The sequence below is a fragment of the Ovis canadensis genome, chromosome 22 (assembly GCF_042477335.2).
Source record: "Ovis canadensis isolate MfBH-ARS-UI-01 breed Bighorn chromosome 22, ARS-UI_OviCan_v2, whole genome shotgun sequence".
NCBI lineage: Eukaryota > Metazoa > Chordata > Mammalia > Artiodactyla > Bovidae > Ovis > Ovis canadensis.
The window spans coordinates 51174205-51196031 of record NC_091266.1 but is presented as its reverse complement, the minus strand read 5'-3'; the positions used below and the strand labels follow the sequence as shown (position 1 = coordinate 51196031).

The window sequence follows — 21827 nt, the reverse complement described above, 5'->3', positions numbered from 1 at the left end:
CACATGATGTTGCTTTTATGTGGGATCTAAAATATGACACAGATGACCATGTCCATGGAACAGAAACAGACTCACAGACATACAGAACAGACTTGTGGCTGCCAAGGGGGAGTGAGGGTAGGAAGGGAAGTAATGGGAGTTTGGGAATAGCAGATGTGAACCAGTATATACAAGATGCATAATCAAGGTCCTATTGTATAGCACAGGGAACTATATTTTATATTTGTGATAAACAATAATGGAAAAGAATATCAAATATAATATATATGCATATAACTGCATTACTCTGCTATATAACAGAAATTAACACAATACTGTAACACCTTAATAAAAAGTTTTACAAAAGAATTATTTTTCAGAATTAATAAACTGGTATCCTGGAATTCTTACAAAAATCTCTTTGAAAGAATAGTCTAAGTTCATGACTTCACTGCAGAAATAAATAGTAAAGAAAAAAAAACATTTTAAATAGTCAAAATGTGATATAGCATGAAAATATGAGTTTACATAATTTTGACTCCTCACTATTAGATATGAGATATTATTTTAAATAATAACTAAGAATTACAAGAATTTATCAGAATTTTAAAGTTAAATGTTAAAATCTTCCAAACAGGGTATATGCATTATTTATCATTAGAGTAAATAATAAGGGGGCAATGTATGTGCACAGTTACTTGTATATGCATTGAATAACTTCAAAAGAATACAAAAACAAAAATGCCCTGGTAACATGGATTGGCTTTAGGAAGGAGAGAATTGAGTGATAAGGGAATAAGGGTGCAAATGCTGAATTTGAAACAGATACATTGCTTATTAAAAAGATATTAAAAATGAAACAAGTTAATAAAAACAATGTTTGATTTGATAACAATGTACCCATGTTTACTTGCAATAGAGAGGAGAGTGACTGTTAATATTCTCCTCCACTATTAGAATATAATTTTGTAATATAAATTACCAAAGAAATGAAAAACATGTGTCCAGAAAAAAAAAGGGAGGGGAAAAATTCATGCTTGTCCTTAGCTAATCAAATGAGTTTGAGTTTGTATGTGCTAGGGAATAAAGAATCAAGCTGTGATTGTCTGCCCTTGATCAAGGCACTGGTTATATTGTAACAGTGTTTTTGGACTCAAATTAATTAATATACTAAAATAGCTAACTCCTTCAATATTAGATTCATTCAAGTTCTACAAATACCATGTTCATTAAATACACTATTCTAATAGTGTTTTACCGAAATATTACAATTAAAGTATATGAATATTTCAGTGAATGGCAAGCCAAATTAGACTAATTACACAGATATTAAAATAATTTTAAAATAAATAAATGTAATATACTACATAGCAAGAATACCAGGTAATTTCTTGATAAAGACAGTATATGTCATGAAATGCCAATTTAGCCTTATTTCCAGTACAACTATGACTCTAGGGGATGAGAAAGGAGAATTGCCTCTCTAAAGGGGACATCAAAATCAACCAGAGTAGACATTTTCAAATTACACTATTTTGAAATGTTCTCTTTGACTGAGAATCCCTAATACAGTAAACTTTATATATGCACAGGATACTACTCTAATGGCATGAAGTGAAGAGGAACTAAAGAGCCTCTTGATGAAGGTGAAAGAGCAGAGTGAAAAAGCTGGCTTGAAACTTAACCATTCCAAAAAACTAAAATCATGTTATCTGGTCCCATCATTTCACAGCAAAATGATGGAGAAAAGGTGGAAGCAGTGATACGTTTTATTTTCTTGAGCTCCGAAATCACTGCAGATGGTGATTACAGCAATTAAACTTCCTTACAGCTTAATCCTTGGAAGGAAAGTTATGACAAACTTAGACAGCGTATTCAAAAGCAAAGACATCACTTTGCCAATACAGATCCATATAGTCAAAGCCATGGTTTCTCCAGTAGCCAAGTACGGATGTGAGAGTTGGTCCATAAGGAAGGCTGAGTGCCGAAGAATCGATGCTTTTGAATTGTGGTGCTCAAGAAGACTCTTAGAGAGTCCTTTAGACAGCAAGATCAAATCAGTCAATCCCAAAGGAAATCCACCCTGAATATTCACTGGAAGGGCTGATGCTGAAGCTGAAACTCCAATATTTTGGCCACCTGATGCAAAGAGCCAACTCATTGGAAAAGACCCTAATGATGGGAAAGACTGAAGGCAAAAGGGGAAGCGGGCAGCAGAAGATCAGATAGTTAGATAGCATCAGTAACTCAAGACATGAGTTTGAGCAAACTCTGGGAGATGGTGAAGGACAGGAAGCCTGGCATGCTACAATATATGGAGGTGCAGAGTCAAATACAACTTAGTGACTGAACAACAATTTACAGCAAACCATTACCAGTGATGGGGGTGCACAATATCAATTGTTTCAATTTATTAGTTTTCATGTTCCTTTTAATATGGTTGAATTATTAGGAAAAAAACAATTCTTCAGGATGCTGATATTATTAATAAAAGCACTTTTATTTTGAAATAAAAATACTAAGCACATGACAGAGATAACTATATGCTGTTAGGTAACTAAACTACTTTTGGACAAGCAATATATAATGCATTACAGTACCTATATTCAGTCAGAACATAAATGTTTTGCTAGAAGCAGATTCTTTCTAATTAGAATCAGTAAAATATATATTTAAAGCTCACAAAGAGAAGAAATTTTAGCTCATAAAATTATACAAACCGCTTAAGTATGTATTAGGCTTAAATGTATATAGAAATGCCCAAGTATTAATAGTATACAGCTATCAAAAAACTGTGCAGTGCCAAGGGGGAGGGTGTAGGAAGGACGTAGGAGGTGGGCATGCATGCAGGGTAAGTCACTTCAGTCACATCTGACTCTTGGCGACCCGATAGACTGCAGCCCACCAGGCTCCTCTGTCCATGGTATTCTCCACATAAGAATACTGGAGTGGGCTGCTGTGCCCTCCTCCAGGGGATCTTCCTGACCCATATTTCAACCCACCTCCTGCATTGGCAGGAGGGTTCTTTACCACTAGTGCCACCTGGGAAGCCCCAGGAGCCAGGCGGAGGGATTTTCAAGCACAGACATGAAAATTATGGAATATTCTTATATGGAACAATTCCTTATTTTAAGGAATTTAAAAAATATGAATGGTGATAATATAGAATGATGGCAACATTATCTCCTACACACTCAACTTTTAATACAATTCAGAAAAAGTCTATGTCCATCATTCCACAATAATTTATGGAAAACAAAAGATCATAAACTGCTACTTTGCAAAAGATATTATTTTAGCAAGGGCGATGCAAATTCTAATAAAAGAAAAATTCTTTTAGTAACCAGGTATTTTTATGTAAGAGGGAACATACTAGTCCCTAGTTACCTTTCCCTTTTCCAGGGGATCAAACTTGGGTCTCCTGAATTGCAGGCAAATTCTTTACCAGCTGAGCCACAAGGGAACTCCAAGTATACTGGAGTGGGTAGCCTATCCCTTCTCCAGGGGATCTTCCCAGTCCAGGAATTGAACTGGGGTCTCCTGCATTGCAGGCAGATTCTTTACCAGCTGAGCCATCGGGGCAGCCCATCCTAGTCACCTGAAAGTTAAAGTGCAAGCCACTCAGTCGTGTCTGACTCTTTGTGACCCCATGGACTTTACAGTCCATGGAATTCAGTCATGGAATACAGTCCATGGAATTCTCCAGGCCAGAACATGGGAGTGGGTAGCCTTTCCCTTCTCCAGGGACTATTCCCAACCCAGGGATCGAACCCAGGTCTCCAGCATTTCAGGCAGATCCTTTACTAGCTCAGCCACAAGGGAAGCCCAAGAATACCAGAGTGGGTAGCCTATCCCTTCTCCAGCGAATCTTCCCGATCCAGGAATTGAACCGGGGTCTCCTGCATTGCAGGCGGATTCTTTACCAACTGAGCTATTAGGGAATCCTAGTCACCTAGTAGATGTAAATACAAAACAAAAATGGATTTCTACTTTAGTTTGTTTCCTCTAATACTGACCCATGTAAATGATAGTAAACAAGAAGCATCGATCTTGGATTTCAAATATAAAATGCAATTTACGTGCTTTGCTCTACTTATTATATTCATGAAGACTCCATTTTCATTGTTGTTGTGTTCATTGTTAAGTCCTGTCAGACTCTTTGGGGCCCATGCTATGCAGCAGGCAGCAAATCATTTACGTTATACAACACCAAAATTAAATAACCAGTTTACATGTGTGGCTTTTTTTTAAGTTCAATTAAGTTCAGTCAACTATATAGTTACCTTATCTGTGTGATTTAATGATGACCATACAGCGTACAAGTAGAAGGACTAGCTTTAGCCTGAAGCACTGAACATAAATTCCCCCAGAACAAAATTCACGAGTGTAAAATATATACACTCTACAGGTACAAGGGTCCCACCGAAGCCAAAATCCTCTTCATGTACACACTGCTATACGCAAAATGGATAACCAACAAAGACCTACTGTACAGCACAATGAACTCTGCTCAGTGTTATATGGCACCCTGGATGGGAGTGGGGCTGGGGGAGAGTGGATACATGTATATGTGTGGCTGAGTCTATTAACCTGAAACTATCACAACATTGTAAATCGCCTATATCCCAATACAAAGTAAACAGTTTTTTACAAAAGAATTAGCTACACTTTGTATTTTAAGTTCTCTTTTCCTTCTCCTATCTCCTCCTTTTCTAACAGCTATTTTGAGATATTCATATACAATTAGCCCATTTAAAGTATAAATTAAATGGTACTTAGTATAGTCACAGAGCTGTGCAACAATCAACACCAATTTAATTCTAAATATTCCCAATGACACAAAAAAGAAACTCTATACCTGTTAGTAACACCTTGCTATCCAGCTGCCACTCCTAGTCTTCAGAAACCAGTGACCTCACAGCCAAAGGCAACCATGAAATTACTTTCTGTCTCTACAGATTTGCTGAATGCTGTCAAGGTTCATCTATTGTTGTAGCATCTATCAGTACTTCATTTTTTTCTAACATAGGGTTTGGTTTTTTCGACCCTCTATTGAAATTCTCATGTGATCAATGTCCTTAATTTTCTTTATTTGGTGTATCGTATTGACTGATTCTCAGATGCCAAACCAGTCTTGCATCCATGCGATAAATACCCCCCTAGCCATATAATATAATTCTTTGTGTTGTTGGTTTGTTAGTATGATCTTGAGGATCACAATGGATATTAGTCCATGCTTGTCCTGTGATGCTGTGGTCTGCATCTGGTATTAGGATAATATTGGTCTCACAAACTGACTTAGGAAGTGTTCCTTCCCATTCTGGTTTTTGGAAGAGTTTGCAAAGGACTGGTACTAGTTCTTTAAATGTTTTATAGGATTCACCAGCTAAGCCATCTGAACATAGATTTTTGTGAAATTTGTGAAATTTTTTAAAAATAAACTTCATTTTGTAATAGTTTTAGATTTATAGAAAAATTGCAAAGATTTTTTTTCCAGAGAGTTTCAGTGTGTCCCATACCCAATTTCTCTTATTAGCCTCAGTTTGCATTAGTATGGCATATTTGTGACAATTAATGAACCAATATTGATTTAGTTAACAATTATTAGCTAAAGTCCATTATTTTATTCAGGTCTCTTCCTTTCTAAACTAGTATCTCTTTTGATGTTTCAAGACCCTTTCTAGGACATCACATTATGTTTAATAGTTCTATCTCCTAAGGGTTTGATGAGCACTAATCAAGTATTTTTTTAGAATCAAGTATTGTTCCTCAACTAGGACTGACCTAATGTTTCACTCATGATCCAATTAGAGGCATAGGTTTTGGGGAGGAAGACCACAGAGATAAAAAAACCTTTCTTGTCATATCGTATCAGGGCTACATACTGTCACCCTGACTGGAGGGCTACAGTCCACAGGGTCGCAAACAGCTGGACACGACTGTAGCGACTTAGCACACAGCACGTATCACCATGACAAATCTTTGTTGACGTTGACCTTGACCACCTGGTTAAGGGAGTGTTTGCCAGAATTCTCTGCTGTAATGTGACTCAGTTCTACTTTTTTTACCCTATTCCTCACTGTGTTCTTTGCAAGGAGTCACTATGTTTATCTCACAGTTAAGAATATCCAGTTAGGGGCAAGTACCTACATAAAATTATTTTGCATTCTTCTTCTTCAGCTGATGTTGATCAGTTCTGCCCCATTTATCAATTTATTTAATAACTTTTTATCAGTATGGGCTCATTGATATTTATTTTATATACCTGGTTATAATGAAACATTACTGTTCAAATTGTTCCTGTATGATCACAGGAATTGTTGCTGGTGGCTCTATTGTTCCTTTGACATACTCACATCATTGTAGTGTTTATGTGGGTGTGTGTTTGTGTGTTTGAACAATTCCTAGCATTTTGGCACTACAAAAACCTCCAAACTCAATTTTTACATTCCCTGTCCCAGTCTTAGAACTGGCCAATTCTTGAAAACACCCTGGTTCCTTTCATCTGAAAACTGTATTAGAAAGAAAGGTCTGGGCACTATACGTGCTGGTTGCAGACACGACATTGATCTATCTAGTGAAATTTTTAAGAAATTTTTAACTTACTAATGTAATCCTTCTGTTTGTCACATGATTCAGACTTTATATGTCTTCATTGAATTTGTTTTGACAGTTTATGCATTTCTAGGAGTTTTCCATTTCAGCTAAATTATCTAGTTTGTTGGCGTACAGACGTTCAGAACATACCTTTGGATGTCTTTTTAATTCCAGAAGGTCAGTAATAATTTTGCCTTGTTTATGTCCAATTTTAGTGATTTGAATCTTCTTTCATTCTTGCTTAGTGAGCTTTTTTGTCAATTTTGTTGATCTTCCAAAGAACCAATTTTCTCTTCACTGATTCTCTATTTCATTTCCTGTTCTCAATTTCATTAATTTTTCCTCTAGTCTTTACTATTTCCTTCATTTTCTGCTACCTCTATATTTAGTTTGTTCTTCTTTTCTAAGTTCCTTAACGTGGAAGGCTAACCTACTGATTCAATTTCTTTTTTCTTTTTAATATTTGCATGTGCAGCTATATATTTTCCACTGAGCACTGCTTCCGCTTTGTCCCATAAGTTTCAGAATATCATGTTTTCATTTTCATTCCTCTCAAGAATTTTTGCTTGTTTTGCTTCATATTCTTTTCTATTATGGCTTTCGATAGGACACTAAATGTACTTCCCTGTGTTATACAGTAAGATCTTGTAGTCTATCTATTCTATATTAATATGCAGTAGCTTGTATTTGTGAATCTCAAATTCCTAATTTATCCCTCCCCCAAACACTCTGGCAACTATAAGTTTATTTTCTATGTCTGTGAGTCTGTTCCTGTTTCATAAAGAAGTTCACTAGCGTCCTATTTTGGATTCCACATATAAGTGACATCATATGTTATTTGTCTTTCCCTGACTTACTTCACTGAGTATGAAAATCTCTAGGTCCATCTACGCTGCTGCAAAGGGCATTATGTGTGTGTTAGTCGCTCAGCTGTGTCCAACTCTTTGTGACCCTGTGGACTGTAGCCCACCAGGCTCCTCTGTCCATGGGAGTCTCCAGGCAAGAATACTGGAGTAGGTTGCCATGTCCTTCTCCAGGGGATCTTCCCAACCCAGGGATCGAACCCGGGCCTCCTGCATTGCAGGCAGATGCTTTATCCTCTGAGCCACCAGGAAAGCAAAGGGCATTACTTCATTCTTTTTTATGCTGAGTAATTTTACATTGTGTATGTATACCATATTGCCTATAACCATTCATCTATTGATGGACATTAAGTTGTCTGACTATTGTAAAAATTGCTGCTATGAACAGAGGGATGCGTGTATATTTTTGAATTATAGTTTTCTCCAGATACATTCAGAGGAGTGGGACTGCTGGATCATATGGTAGCTCTATTTTTAGATTTTTAAGGAAGTTCCATACTGTTCTCCATAGTGGTTACACCAATTTACATTCCAATCCACAGTGTAGGAGGGTTTCCTTTTATCTACACCCTCTCCAGCATTTGCATCTATATATTTTTTAAAATGATGGCCACTCTGATTGGTATGAGGTAGTATCTCATTGTAGTTTTGATTTTCATTTCCTTAATAATTAATGATGTTGAACATGTTTTCATGTGTCTTTGGATCACCTCTATGTTTTCTTTGGAGAAACGTCTGTTTAGGTCTTCTGCTCATTTTCTGATTGGGCTGTTTTATTTGTTATTGTTATTGAGCTGCATGGACTACTTATATATGTTGGAAATTAAGCCTTTGTGGTTCATATTATTTGCATGTATTTCACCCTAATCTGTAGAATATTTTTTAATTTGTTTTGTTTATGGTTTCCTTTTCAGAGAAAGAGCTTATAATTTTGCTTAGGTCCAATCTGTATTCTCCAATTCTGATTTTCCATTCGGTTCTCTTTTTTTTTATTTAACTATGTTTTGTTATTGGTATTCTCTATTCAATGAGGTATTTCCATCCTCCTTTCCTGTCCTTCTTTAATCACTGTTTCCTTAGTTCTGTGGGCATATTTACATTGGCTGCTCTGAAGTCTTTGTCAGTAACATCTAACTGCAGAGTTCTCTCGGAAGCAGGTTCTGTTGCCTGCCATTTGTCCTGTATGCACTGCAAAGCCATCTTTCTTTGCACAGCTGATACTTTTTTGTTGAAAAACACTGACATTTTAGGGAACAGATTGCAGCAACTCTGGATAGTGATTCTTTTCCTGCCCCTCACCCAACATACCCAACACTTGATGCTTTTACAAGCTTGTTTGTGCAATAACATTATTGAGCTATTTTAATGAAGTCTGTTTTCTCTGCAGTGCAGCCTGTGGCCTTGCTCCATAGAGACTGGAGCTTTGGGCCTGTGCGGTCACCTGAGATGACAGTGGTTTGATCAGGGCTCCCTTTGACTGCTTCTTTCTAGATCTTTCTTTTTAGCTACCTGCTGTCTTTGGTATTATACTCAGCTGTGAGCCTCATGAATTAATGCCTGATTATTGCTTCTGATAATGCTCTAGGGCTTAAACTGCTTTGTAATCTGATCCACTTAATTTGGGGTCCACTGCAGGGAAAATGGCTTCCCATGTGGCTCAGTGGGTAAAGAATCAGCCTGCAGTGCAGGAGCCAGGGGTCCTATCGGTGGGTTGGGAAGATCCCCTGGAGGAGGGCATGGAAACCCACTCTAATATTCTTGCCTGGAGAAGCCCATGGACAGAGGAGCCTTGTGGGCTACAGTTCATATGGTTGAAAAGAGTCATACACGACTGAAGTGACTGAGCATGCACGCAGGGATAATATTTGAGACCAGTGCTTTGATGTTTTTTACAACTCTAGGAGGGATCTTTGTCATGTTATATAGCCCTGGATTTTTCTAGTAAACTTCTAGCTGATTTATGATTTAGCTTGTTGGTCTCATGGAGAAATTAGTCTCTATTGATTACCACCACAATCTCCATTGTTTTCAAGAGAAGCTTTAGGGTTGAATTTACCTATAATTTGTTCCAGATAAAGTCAGTTCACTTCAAGGGACACTTTTAAGCTCTCCCTTCTTACAACCTTCTCTCATCCTAGGCAAAATTTCTATTCTACTGCTTCAGAGTTGCTGGTAGGAAGAGTGGCTCATCTCTCTCTTGATTAACTCATCTATTTCATGAAGAGGGTGCTAGAAAGGTATAACAAACTTCTGTGTACTAGCAGAAAGACAATGCTCTTGTGTCTCTTTCTTTTTCATAAGGGCACTATTCCCATCACAACTGTACCAACCTCATGTAAATTTAAATACCTTCCAAATACCTACCCTCCAAATACCATCATGTTGGGGTTCAGAGCCTCAAATATGAATCTGTGAGTGAACACAGTCAGTTTATAACAATATATTTGTATGCCTCAGGGCTTAACTCTCCTCTCTCGGTGATATCATCCAGTCTCATGATTTTATTTGCTCTCTATATCTATATTCTGAGGTTTCCAAATTTGTCTCTCCTGTCCAGATCTATTTCCTTATCCAGAATCAAATTCAGCTTCCTTGACTGGTCTAATTATATATCCAATGTAACATGTAAAATTGAACTGTCAAACTTAACATGAAGAAATGAACTCATATCATCAAACCAATTTTACTTGCAATCAACTCCATCTCAGTTGATGGCAACTTTATCTTTACAGTTGCTGAGACAAAAACCTTGAAGTCACACTTGTTTTTATAATCCTTTGAAGTCATGTTTGGTTTATTTCTTTCTCACACCACCCCATTCATCTAATCCAGTTATTATCTTCAAGAAGTACTCATAGTCCAATCACTTCTTGCCATATACACTGCCACCTCTTGATCTGAGCCATCATCATCTCTCACAAGGTATGGTAATAACCTACTTACTAGTCTCCCTGGGTCTAAAGGGTCTGTCTATAATTTAGTCTCAACACAGCAGTGGCACTATCAGTTTAAAAGCACATCCTTTTAACTCAAATCACTTACCTCCTCTGTGAAAAACCCTTCAATGTTTTTCTCTCTCTCTAAGAGGAGAAGTTCAGTGCTAATGGTGCATATTATAATCAATTATGGGCTTAAAAATAGATACATCAATCTGAGACTCAAAGAAATTTTGATTTATGAATCAGGTGGTGGTGGAGTACTGGAGTGACACTCAAGGATACATAAATATATTTTTAAGATCTACAGGTGATTCCAAAGTACCTGCTAGACTGAGAACCCCTGTGTCAAAGTGGACATGGAAGAGCAAAATAATCCTAGATATATAGGAGCTGCTGTTACTACTATGAATGCATAATGTAACACTAGTCATTCTTTATTTTACATATCAACAACCATAGCTAACTTTTGTTATAGTCTGGTAAGTAATAGGCAGTGAGGTATTCAGCACATATTAACTTGTTTAGTACTGTAAACTTTATAAAGTAGGCCCAGTACTTTGGCCACCTGATGCGAAGAGTTGACTCACTGGAAGAGACTCTGATGCTGGGAGGGATTGGGGGCAGGAGGAGAAGGGGACAACCGAGGATGAGATGGCTGGATGGCATCACGGACTTGATGGACGTGAGTTTGAGTGAACTCCGGGAGTTGGTGATGGACAGGGAGGCCTGGCGGGCTGCGATTCATGGGGTCGCAAAGAGTCGGACACGACTGAGCGACTGAACTGAACTGACCATATTCTATTGACTCTAAGACATTGTTTTCACATTTTAATATCTCTCAAGTCTGATGTGTCTTACAATCAATGAAACTATACAACCAATACTGGCCAGATGGCAGTTATGATATAGTTGTCATTGCTTGTACAGACACATACTTGATTATTCTAGTCAATAATATTATGTGAAATAAACAAAACATTTTTTCTTAAGTCAAAAAGTGATTTATGAAAAAGAACTCTGAATGTGAACAAGTTTTGGTAATAGCTTAACCAATTTATTTTGCGATGATATATAATAAAATCTATATCTAACTAATTATTTAAGAGTCCTTTGAAGAAGTATAAAACAAATACTCTTAGTGGCAAGAGAACCATAATTAATAGGCAATGGTCTTTCTTTCTGTTACCTCAAATAATGATTGATTTGTATCACAGTGTCAGAGTAAATGTTAACCAAATATAAGGTAATACTAAGGCCATTAACTGTATAGATAGACATTACATGAGCTCATTATTTAATAACTATTTTAAAACTTATTGCTTTTTGGACAAAGGAACATGTTTCATGGAAAGCTTTATCTAGATACTGGAATCTTTGACTATTAAAAGTAAAATGCAAATTCTTAAAGTACCAAGAAATTCTATAAGAAGTTTTATAGAGTACCTAACTAATTAATTTTAACTTTTCCACCCAAAATAATATTTTCTCATTACTTTCTTCATTCTATGTCCACTCTCCTCTCTCTAAATAAATTTGGTGTATTTCCAAAGAGGTAGAGCAACTTACTTTGTAAACATTGATTCATTGCATTAATAATATTTAGATGAGAACACATTTACTGCAAATTTACCCTCTCAGAGATGATTTTATCATAAATTATTTACTCATGGCATGTCTTTAGTAAAGTATAACAATGATATTAATTCTTCTCTAGGTATTTTTTTGTGACCATGAACAGATATAGAGAAAATAATTAATGTGCTTGCCTCAAGAAAAGTAGTTTGTTACTCAGAGCTACTAGATTCTATTTATGAGTTTTAGTTTATTATCTCTAACTCAAATTTCAGGTAGATTATGTTAAATTCTAATTTAGGCTCTATCCTGTGTGATTGTGAAATGTGTAGGAAAATAGAGCAACATGAACACAAGATCAGTTACTCAGTGGACACTGTCTTATCCCCAATATTGTTCTTATTGATTTTCAAGCATTAGAGATGCATTATCATGCTATGAAAGATAAACAAATAATGTGATAATAATTTATAATAATATGTTTTATCCTTTAAAGAACAGTAAAGAGAATTAAAGAAATAAAAGCTCCTGGTATAGACAGGTAATCATTCAAAGACACAAACCCACTAGAAATATGAAGTTGATTAAACATAACCTTACCTTTGCTTATGGGATCTATTATTCCATAGATATTTCCGTTAGATTTTAATGGAGGCATAATACAGTTAAACCACCCAAAATAAATGGGAATAAATGTGTCAACTGAAAAAATTAACTTCTTCTAACTATTAAGATATGCACAATAGTTTCACTTATGTTAGTCAAATATAAGAGTAGATTTCTTTATTGCAAGGAGTAATCATAACATTTTAATGAGTGTGTGCCTTTTTATACCTATTAAAATCTCCAATTTCAGTTTAAGCATGAAACTTATTAAGTACAGCAATGCCATTTTAAAAGTCTCCTTTTAACATATACTTGGTTCTAACAAATGTTTTTGTAATGTAATGACTATCTAAAATTAAATATGCTGCTGAAAATGAAGGTTTTCAAGACCTATGTAACAAGCATAAGCTATAAAAATGAACTAATTCTTCTCATATATAATAGCATTTCCACTGATCAATATCCACTTACTGTATCCATTCATTAGCATAGCACCCCCACATACACATACACACAAAAGTTTCCTGTTTTTAATAGAGTTGTCACAGAAATGAGTTTTGAGCTTTTATTTGAAGAGGTAACATTAAAATTAAAGTCCTTTCTAGTTTCATTTTTGTGTTTTTAAGAGCCCCTGAATTCCAAGAGGTATTTTATTTGAAGGCAGGAAATTATTAATGGGCTTCTGATATTAAAATTATAACACAAAATTCTATGTGTGTGTTTATGAGACCCAAATTTTCAAATAGCTAAAAATAAAACAGGAGTATATCTTGTTTAATTAACACAATATATTTTTAAAATATTCAAAGATGATACTCACTTTAAAACAGTCCTTATATTTAGACAATCAAATAACACAATTTCTGTAACAAAATTATAGAAATACTAAAAAGGAAGAATCTTTTAAATGACCTTTATTTACTGTTGCAGATAAATTGTCATTCTACTGTTCACAGGGATCCTTTGCGGTTTATAATAACTGAAGTCTTAATGCTTTAGAGAAAGCAACATCTCCATATAAAGAAAAAATACTGAGGTCTTTGAATGTTAGTGTTAATCTATTAGGTATGACTGAATAAAGACAGAAAAAAATACATTTTAACCTCCATTTACAGAAAGTCTATAAATGGAATTACCACACTTGTTACCACTGTGTAGTTAAAAGTCTTTGGGTCTCTAAAACCAAAATGACAATCTTTTAATAATTCAAAAATTACTAATTAAGTAGATGTCTGGTAGTCATCAAAATAATGTCATCTTCACCTTGGACATCAGCATATGATGGTTTCTAAGACATTTGGAATTTTACATTTAAAAGACTTAATAAAATTATAAATGATAAAATTCCTCATAATATTTCTTAACATGATATTGCAACATGACATGACCCTTCAACAGGACAGATTTTTAAATTTTCGTAGAGGTATAAAATTAAATGCAAATATTATTATACTCTAAAAAGACACATTACCTAGAAGATTTGGAAAGAAGGACATTAAATTGCAGATTATCAAGAAGATACAATAACATTTAGAACCACAGATCAGAACAGGTCCAGAGGTCCCTAACCAAGTTCACCCTTCCTAGTTTTCCTTCATTCTCAAATGTGCAACGCATAATTTGAAAGATTTTGACTGCCAGTCAAAAATTAAATATATTAATATATTTTTTATTTACAATTTTAAAAATCTTTATATATCTGTATTTTGAAAATTAAAGTAATTTCAGTTTGCTGGAGCATCCAATAATATTCAGTAAACATTACTATACTGAGGTCATAGCTTAACCAAAAATAATTTGTCATTTTGAAAATTGTGAAAGTTTCATAATTAAATGAACAATTCTCAACATTTTTCTCAAATATTTAATAGCTTATAAACTTGAGTCATTAAATATAAACATTCCTACAGTTCTAGGAACCTCTAACTGAGATTAAGCTACATAGTGCAATACAATCTCTTGAGAGGAAAGCAAATTCAATTAGACCACTCACCCAGCTAGTTAATGGCAGAGTTGTACACTGATCTTTCCATAATGCTATATTTATATAGTTATATTTTATAAACTGTAGAAATGAGATACTTAAACATTGCTAATCATAATGAAGTATGAACCCAGTCTCCCTGATTGCTCCTGACCTCTTTTTTAATGAATAGAGGCATAAAATGTCCCTTTTTCTCTTCCATTATGGAAGGTCTTCAAACTGCTTCATTTGTTTTTCATTTGTTTTAGCCTTCCTGAATCTATACTTTTACCTTAACAAATTGCCTAGCATGTGTAGAAGACTTTTGATTTCTACACAGAACTCTTTTTGCAAAATATTTATATATTTACACTTTAAAAACTCCTTTTAAATTGGATTACTTTTTATCATAGCATCATACCAAGTAAATTCTCACTGCCATTGCACTGACCATATGCAGAAAATCAGAGAGGTGGAGGGAATTAGGATTATATGCAGGGAAGTGGTTTCAAGTTTGCAAACATAGGTAGGCACTGGATATTTGAAAACAGAATAATTAAGAAGAACTCATATTATTTACTAATCCTATAGTTTGGAATATTCTGGATTGTTTTTAAATATAACCTTTTAATATGTGAAAATAAGTAGGTAAGTAATTATATCTTTGCTATACATCACTGCACAAAATTAAACATATAAAAATATACTGGGCAATGCAACAGCAAATAGAATGCTAATAATACTAATATTAATAGTAACAGACTAAAATAATATTAATAAAAACAGAAACTTGCTTTTCCATTATATAAAGCACAGAACAACAAATCTACTGTACACATGGGGTCCTCATATTATTTCTTTGCTCTTTTCAATTAACTAATATACACAAAGTTAAGAAACTATATTTGTATAATATATTTATATCATAAGCTGTTGTTCCATAAGACTATTATATTTTTTATCAATTTTAAGATTATAACATATACACGATTAATTCTGCTATAGTAATGTATCATATTGAGGGGCAATACAGACATACTTGGATTATCAGATACCCATGAAATGGAAAAAAATTGATTATCAAAAACTTCTATGAGATACCAACCAAAAAATTAATATTTATTGCCCAGAATATTCCTTTAAATTGGAAGTTATAAAAATAAATTATTTTTTATAATATAATTACCTAAATTAAAGTGACTGAAGGTTATTTAATCAATAAAACTAATATTTGTATTCACTATAAATTCTAACACTATTTTAAAAAAACTGCTTTCAACTCAACAATGCTTCTACAGATATGCATTTAAACCGAAAGTGGCAAATTTTGCTCGAAAGCTTAAACAATGCTAGATTGACTTGTTCAATCTTAATAAATGAAATTGATTTGAAAAACTCTATTTGAAAGGAGCATGTCAATTAAGCACTAGAGATCCATATGTTTGTCTGAATCTTTAAACGAAACATTAAGTAAATATTACTATTACCTCTCTCCGCCGAGAAGCCCAACATGTTTGCTTGATCTTCCATACCACAGCAGCCACCAATAACAAAGATAAAAAACAACTAGAAAATAAAACACAAAATAAATTTTGCTTTAAACACTTGTACTATATCATGAAATAATAAAAGAATTTGTAGAATGTTTTAAAATATATTTAAGTAATCACTTTGCCTTGGTAAATATTCAAGAAAAAAGGGTACATTAGAAATTTTTAAAACATTCTCAAGTAAAATCAAAGTATACAGGTAGAAAAAATTATTTATACTCCTTGAGATATAGTATAGTCTATCTCTCAGATTTTCTCTGTCAGAAGGAATGTAACTTTAAAATTCTGTTGGTTTTACACAGCAATAAATCTATCTAGAAGTGCTACGAGTCATAAATTCTGGCAACTTTATAAATTTAAAGATCACACATTTATTCATCTTAAATTATCAGCAACTATCTTATATCTGAGAATATTCCTATAGTTTTGAACTGAAGGTGATGTAGCCCTTTCCCCTCTGCCACTGCCCTGGACCTGGGACATTTAAAAACGTCTAGTCTATGTCTGATGCAGGATACAGCATGCTTGGGGCTGGTGCATGGAGATGACCCAGAGAGATGTTATGGGGAGGGAAGTGGGAGGGGGGTTCATGTTTGGGAACGCATGTACACCCGTGGTGGATTCATGTCAATGTATGGCAAAACCAATACAGTATTGTAAAGTAAAATAAAGTAAAAATAAAAATTTTAAAAAAAATAAAATAAAAAATAAAAATGTCTAGATACGTATTGCTTTTGAACTGCAGTTTTGGAGAGGACTCTGACAGCCAGATCAAACCACTCAATCCTAAAGGAAATCAGTCCTGAATATTCACTGAAAGGACTGATGCTGAAGCTGAAGCTCCAATTTTTTGGCCACCTGATGTGAAGAACTGACTCACTGGAAAAGACCTTGCTACTAGAAAAGATTGAAGGCAGGATGATAAGGGGACAGCAGAGGATGAGATGGTTGGATGGCATCACCGACTCAATGGACACGAGTTTGAGCAAACTCCAGGAGGTGGTGAGGGACATGGAGCCTCACGTGCTGTAGTCCACGGGATCGCAAAGAGTTGGACATGACTTACCAACTGAACAACAAAATACATGTCTGATTATCACAGTGGGAGAGAAGTACAACTAGACTCTAGTGAGTATGGCCAGGGATGCTACTAAGTATCCTGAAAAGCACAGGACTACCCCCAGTGACAAAGAATTATTCAATCCAAACCATCAGTTGTACTGAAGTTGAGAATCCCTATATATGCCAATGTGTAAATTAAGAGATAATTCAGTTACAATGTATATACATGTGGTCAATACGTATAAAGTATAATATGCCACAGACAATGATAATGGTGAATACACATTTTTAGCAGTACTTTGAGACTGATAAATCTCAAAATAAAAGATGTATGTGAATATGATTAATCAACCCCAGCCATACATTACTGCTTCTTTTCTCTTCCTTTGCTCTGTGGTCAAAGATCATGCTATCAAAAGACCCAGAAGTGAGTGGAATAGGGCCACTACAAATTCACTGGGCACTGGTCATTACAAAAAAAAAAAAAACCTGGTCTTCACTCCTAAATGATAATTGCTGTATTCATCAATTGATTCACTCATGAGCAGTGTAAATGTTGACACTTTCTTCTCTTGTCAAATCCTTACATATATTTTTTCTCCTTAAGTGTATTTTTTCCTCCTTGCCTCACTTAGAGATCTTAGAATAGCTTTCAATGATGATGACAGACACAACTCCAGCACCGATACAGAGTAGGAACACATTCCAGATAAGTGCTAGGTATGCCACACTGTTCTAAGAACATTTCCAGATAGGATATACTATTCTCATTTTAGAAAAGAACAATCCAATGCTCAGAGAAGTTCAAAGCAAGCTGCTTACAGTCATACAGAGTCTAAGTGAGAGAGCAAAAATTCAAAATGAGCCGTGCAAGCCTCAAACTCTTTCCTCCCCACCTGTTAGGAACGCTGAGCTTGCACACTATCTCACAACCAGTTGTTTTACATATTCCCCAGGATCAACCACCGAGGTGCCTTTCTGGTTTTTACATAATTGTCTTTTTCCCAAATATTTATAAACTCATTTATTCATCTAAATTCAATTTTTCAGAAGTGCTCAAGTCCCACATCTCCTAAAAAATAAAAAGCAATAACCCTATTTTATTAATCCTGAAGCTTTCTCTAGTTGATTGAGCAAGTGGTCCACATAGCCACTGCCATGTCAATCTTCTAATAACCTCGTCTTATTTAGTATCTTATTAAATTTGTATCTAATTTTTATACTAATAAAACTGTTGGTATTGATAATGTTTCTGTAGTATGCAACATTTTAGTGACTACTTTCCTCACTTTTTAAAAATTAAAGAAACTAGTCTTTTTCTCTATCAAATGACTTTTACTTCTCAATTGACAATACCAACCATCCATTCTTTTCCTTCTGAACACTTTATTTTCTTGGCTTCCTTTCATACTTCTTGACACACTATGGGGTCAACGAAGGTAGACTACATTCCAGATTCCTTGATTTAAACTACGGACATCCCTGAAATTTTATTCACAAAAACCATGTTGCTATCTACTCTTGCTCTCAGAGAAAGAGGTCAGTTACTCTCATGGCTTCAAGAGACCTCAATTGGAATCATTACCAAATAAAAGTCATTAAACCTGCTAAAGTGAGAATATCTTATGGTTTTAGAAAAGGCAGAGGAACCAGAGATCAAATTGCCAACATCCGTTGGAGCATGGAAAAAGCAAGAGAGTTCAAGAAAAACATTTATTTCTGCTTTATTGACTATGCCAAAGCCTTTGACTGTGTGGATCACAAGAAACTGTGGAAAATTCTGAAAGAGATGCCTGACCTGCCTCTTGAGAAACTGATATGCAGGTCAGGAAGTAACGGTTAGAACTAGACATGGAACAACAGACTGGTTCCAAATAGGAAAAGGAGTACGTCAAGGCTGTATATTGTCACCCTGCTTATTTAACTTCTATGCAGAGTACATCATGAGAAACACTGCGCTGGAAGAAGCACAAGCTAGAATCAAGATTGCCGGGAGAAATATCAATAACCTCAGACATGCAGATGACACCACCCTTATGACAGAAAGTGAAGAGGAACTAAAGAGCCTCTTGATGAAAGTCAAAGAGGAGAGTGAAAAAGTTGGCTTAAAACTCAACATTCAGAAAACGAAGATCATGGCATCTGGTCCCATCACTTCAGGGGAAATAGATGGGGAAACAGTGGAAACAGTGTCAGACTTTATGTTTGGGGGCTCCAAAATCACTGCAGATGATGACTGCAGCCATGAAATTAAAAGATGCTTACTCCTTGGAAGGAAAGTTATGACCAACCTAGACAGCATATTAAAAAGTAGAGACATTACTTTGCCAACAAAGGTCCATCTAGTCAAGACTGTGGTTTTTCCAGTAGTCATGTATGGATGTGAGAGTTGGACTGTGAAGAAAGTTGAGCACCGAAGAATTGATGCTTTTGAACTGTGGTGTTGGAGAAGACTCTTGAGAGTCCCTTGGACTGCAAGGAGATCCAACCAGTCCATTCTAAAGGAGATTGGTTCTGGGTGTTCTTTGGAAGGAATGATGCTGAAGCTGAAACTCCTGTACTTTGGCTACCTCATGCAAAGAGTTGACTCATTGGAGAAGACTCTGATGCTGGGAGGGATTGGGGGCAGGAGGAGAAGGGGACGACAGAGGATGAGATGGTTGGATGGCATCACCAACTTGATGGACATGAGTTTGGGTGAACTCCGGGAGTTGGTGATGGACAGGGAGGCCTGATGTGCTGCAGTTCATGGATTCGCAAAGAGCTGGACACGACTGAGAGACTGAACTAAACTGAATGAGATTTAGTTCAGACTCCCTCCCAGGAAAGAAATTCCCAGCAGAACCCCAGAGCCTAATTAAATATTCGTGGTAGCTAAGAAGATGCTGACTCATGTTAGTGCACTTTATTTTTAAGATAATAGCTCACACTGCCGGGAGCCAGCACGAGGAGTCCTGCCTGTGGCAAAGGTCATGAGGTTAAGAGGCCCTACAGGCAAAGGCGAGTTGGGCCTTAAGGGAGCCTTGCTGGATTTGCTCGTGCATCTGCCCCAAAACCAGAGTCTGCCTGCTTTACTGTGTTATGCTTTCCACCTACTCTTCTGACATTAACAGGGAGCTGTCCCCCCACCACCTTTTTCTGGAAAAAGTTAATTTAGAGCTTTTAGATAATAAGTCTCCTGGGCATAATAAGAGTGTTTCAATCCAAAAACCCCTGTGATGGCTTTCTAGCCTGCCTGCCGGACTCTTACAGCTGCGCATGTGATTGTTTGTGGCCTCCCAACCAGGAGAGGCACAGGAAGCTTAAAACATCCTAGGAATGTAGGGGCTTCAGAGGAGTCAAAATCATTTAGAATAGGACTGATTAAGGGTTTCATTTGTTGAGCCAATACTTGCTGCCAAATTTTCATATCTTTTATTTGTAGATATAGTTGGTATATAGAAAAAACAGGTATTAGCCTTGGTATTAGCAACATTAGATCTTTGAGTTAAGTACTTTCTTTGTTACAACCCACTGCACCTTTGTTCTACAGGAATGTAACTTTATTTAGTATTTTGAGGGTGACGCAGATTAAAGAAAAAACACTTCAAGGGAAGAAGAGTTTTCTGGTTGATAGACATTTAGGAAAAGAGCCATAAAAATGTTAACAGGCGTCTTGGCCAGAAGATAATGTAAACCACCTGAGACCTTTTGTACATGGGAAGGTATGCAAAACGAAAGCCTGGTCTCATCAAGGGTCAGGACTGCTGCCCCTGCATAACTCTGCATATTCCATTATTTCTTTATGTACAACTTTGGGTATACAAGCTGCTTTTGAAAATAAAGTTGTGGGTCTGGCACCAATGCTTGGCTCCCCCATGTCATTCTTTTCTCCCTTTTCTGGCTGAATTCCCATCTGGAGCGTGGAGGCTCACCGTGTATACTTATTTGCCCTGGCTTCTAAAACCCACGCGAGAGGGAGCCCAAGGCGGGGCACCCTCTGCTATTCAAGCAGGCGCCGGTGGCCTACGTAGACGGTGCAAGTTCCTTGTCTTGGAACTTTATTGGTTCTACGCATAAACCAAGTTATTCAGCCTCTTTTCTCCACTAATTTTCCTACTGCACTATTCTTTCCTAATCTCTCTTTATATCTCGGAGTAAATAAGTCTTTCCTCGCCGACTCCATCCCTGCTTCAAATTCTCTGGATCCACCGGGGCTGGACCCCAGCATCACACTATAAAATTTTCTATTAACTTGTCTAAGTTTAATTAATCAGTGCTGCTTCTGTCTCTGGGTTACACTGAATCAGTCATTTCCTTCTTCTATATGCTAATACTTCTTTATATAGTTGAAGACACTCACATGATTCCTCTAGCCCAGTGGTTATCAATCAGGAGAGTTTTGCCTTCCAGGGCACATTTGACAGTGGCTGGAGACCGTTTCGGTTGTCAACACTTGGTGGACACAAGTGGATGCTGATAAATATGCTACAATAGAGAGGCCAGTCCACCTCCCGATCACAAAGATTTTCCCCAGCCCAAGCTGCCAACAGTGTTAAACCCTGTTCTAGTCTGAATTACTGGCACAGCAGTTACACTTCCCATGTTATTTCCAGGTTAACATGAAACTGTTGAAATATGGTACTGAGAATTGATAATTTATATATAATCTAAGGATCCATTTATCTGAATTTAAGTCCTACCCTGTAAGAATTTT

General features: G+C 36.0%; 1 protein-coding gene across 3 annotated transcripts in view; it reads right to left on the bottom strand.

The window, feature by feature from the left end:
• Positions 1–21827, bottom strand: part of ATRNL1 (attractin like 1) — an 809337-nt gene that overhangs the window by 414968 nt on the left and 372542 nt on the right. For all 3 annotated transcript variants that reach the window (XM_069567614.1, XM_069567615.1, XM_069567616.1), the window contains exon 26: positions 16007–16085. In XM_069567614.1, the coding sequence (XP_069423715.1) occupies positions 16007–16085 (79 nt within the window). The remainder of the gene's footprint in view (positions 1–16006; positions 16086–21827) is intronic.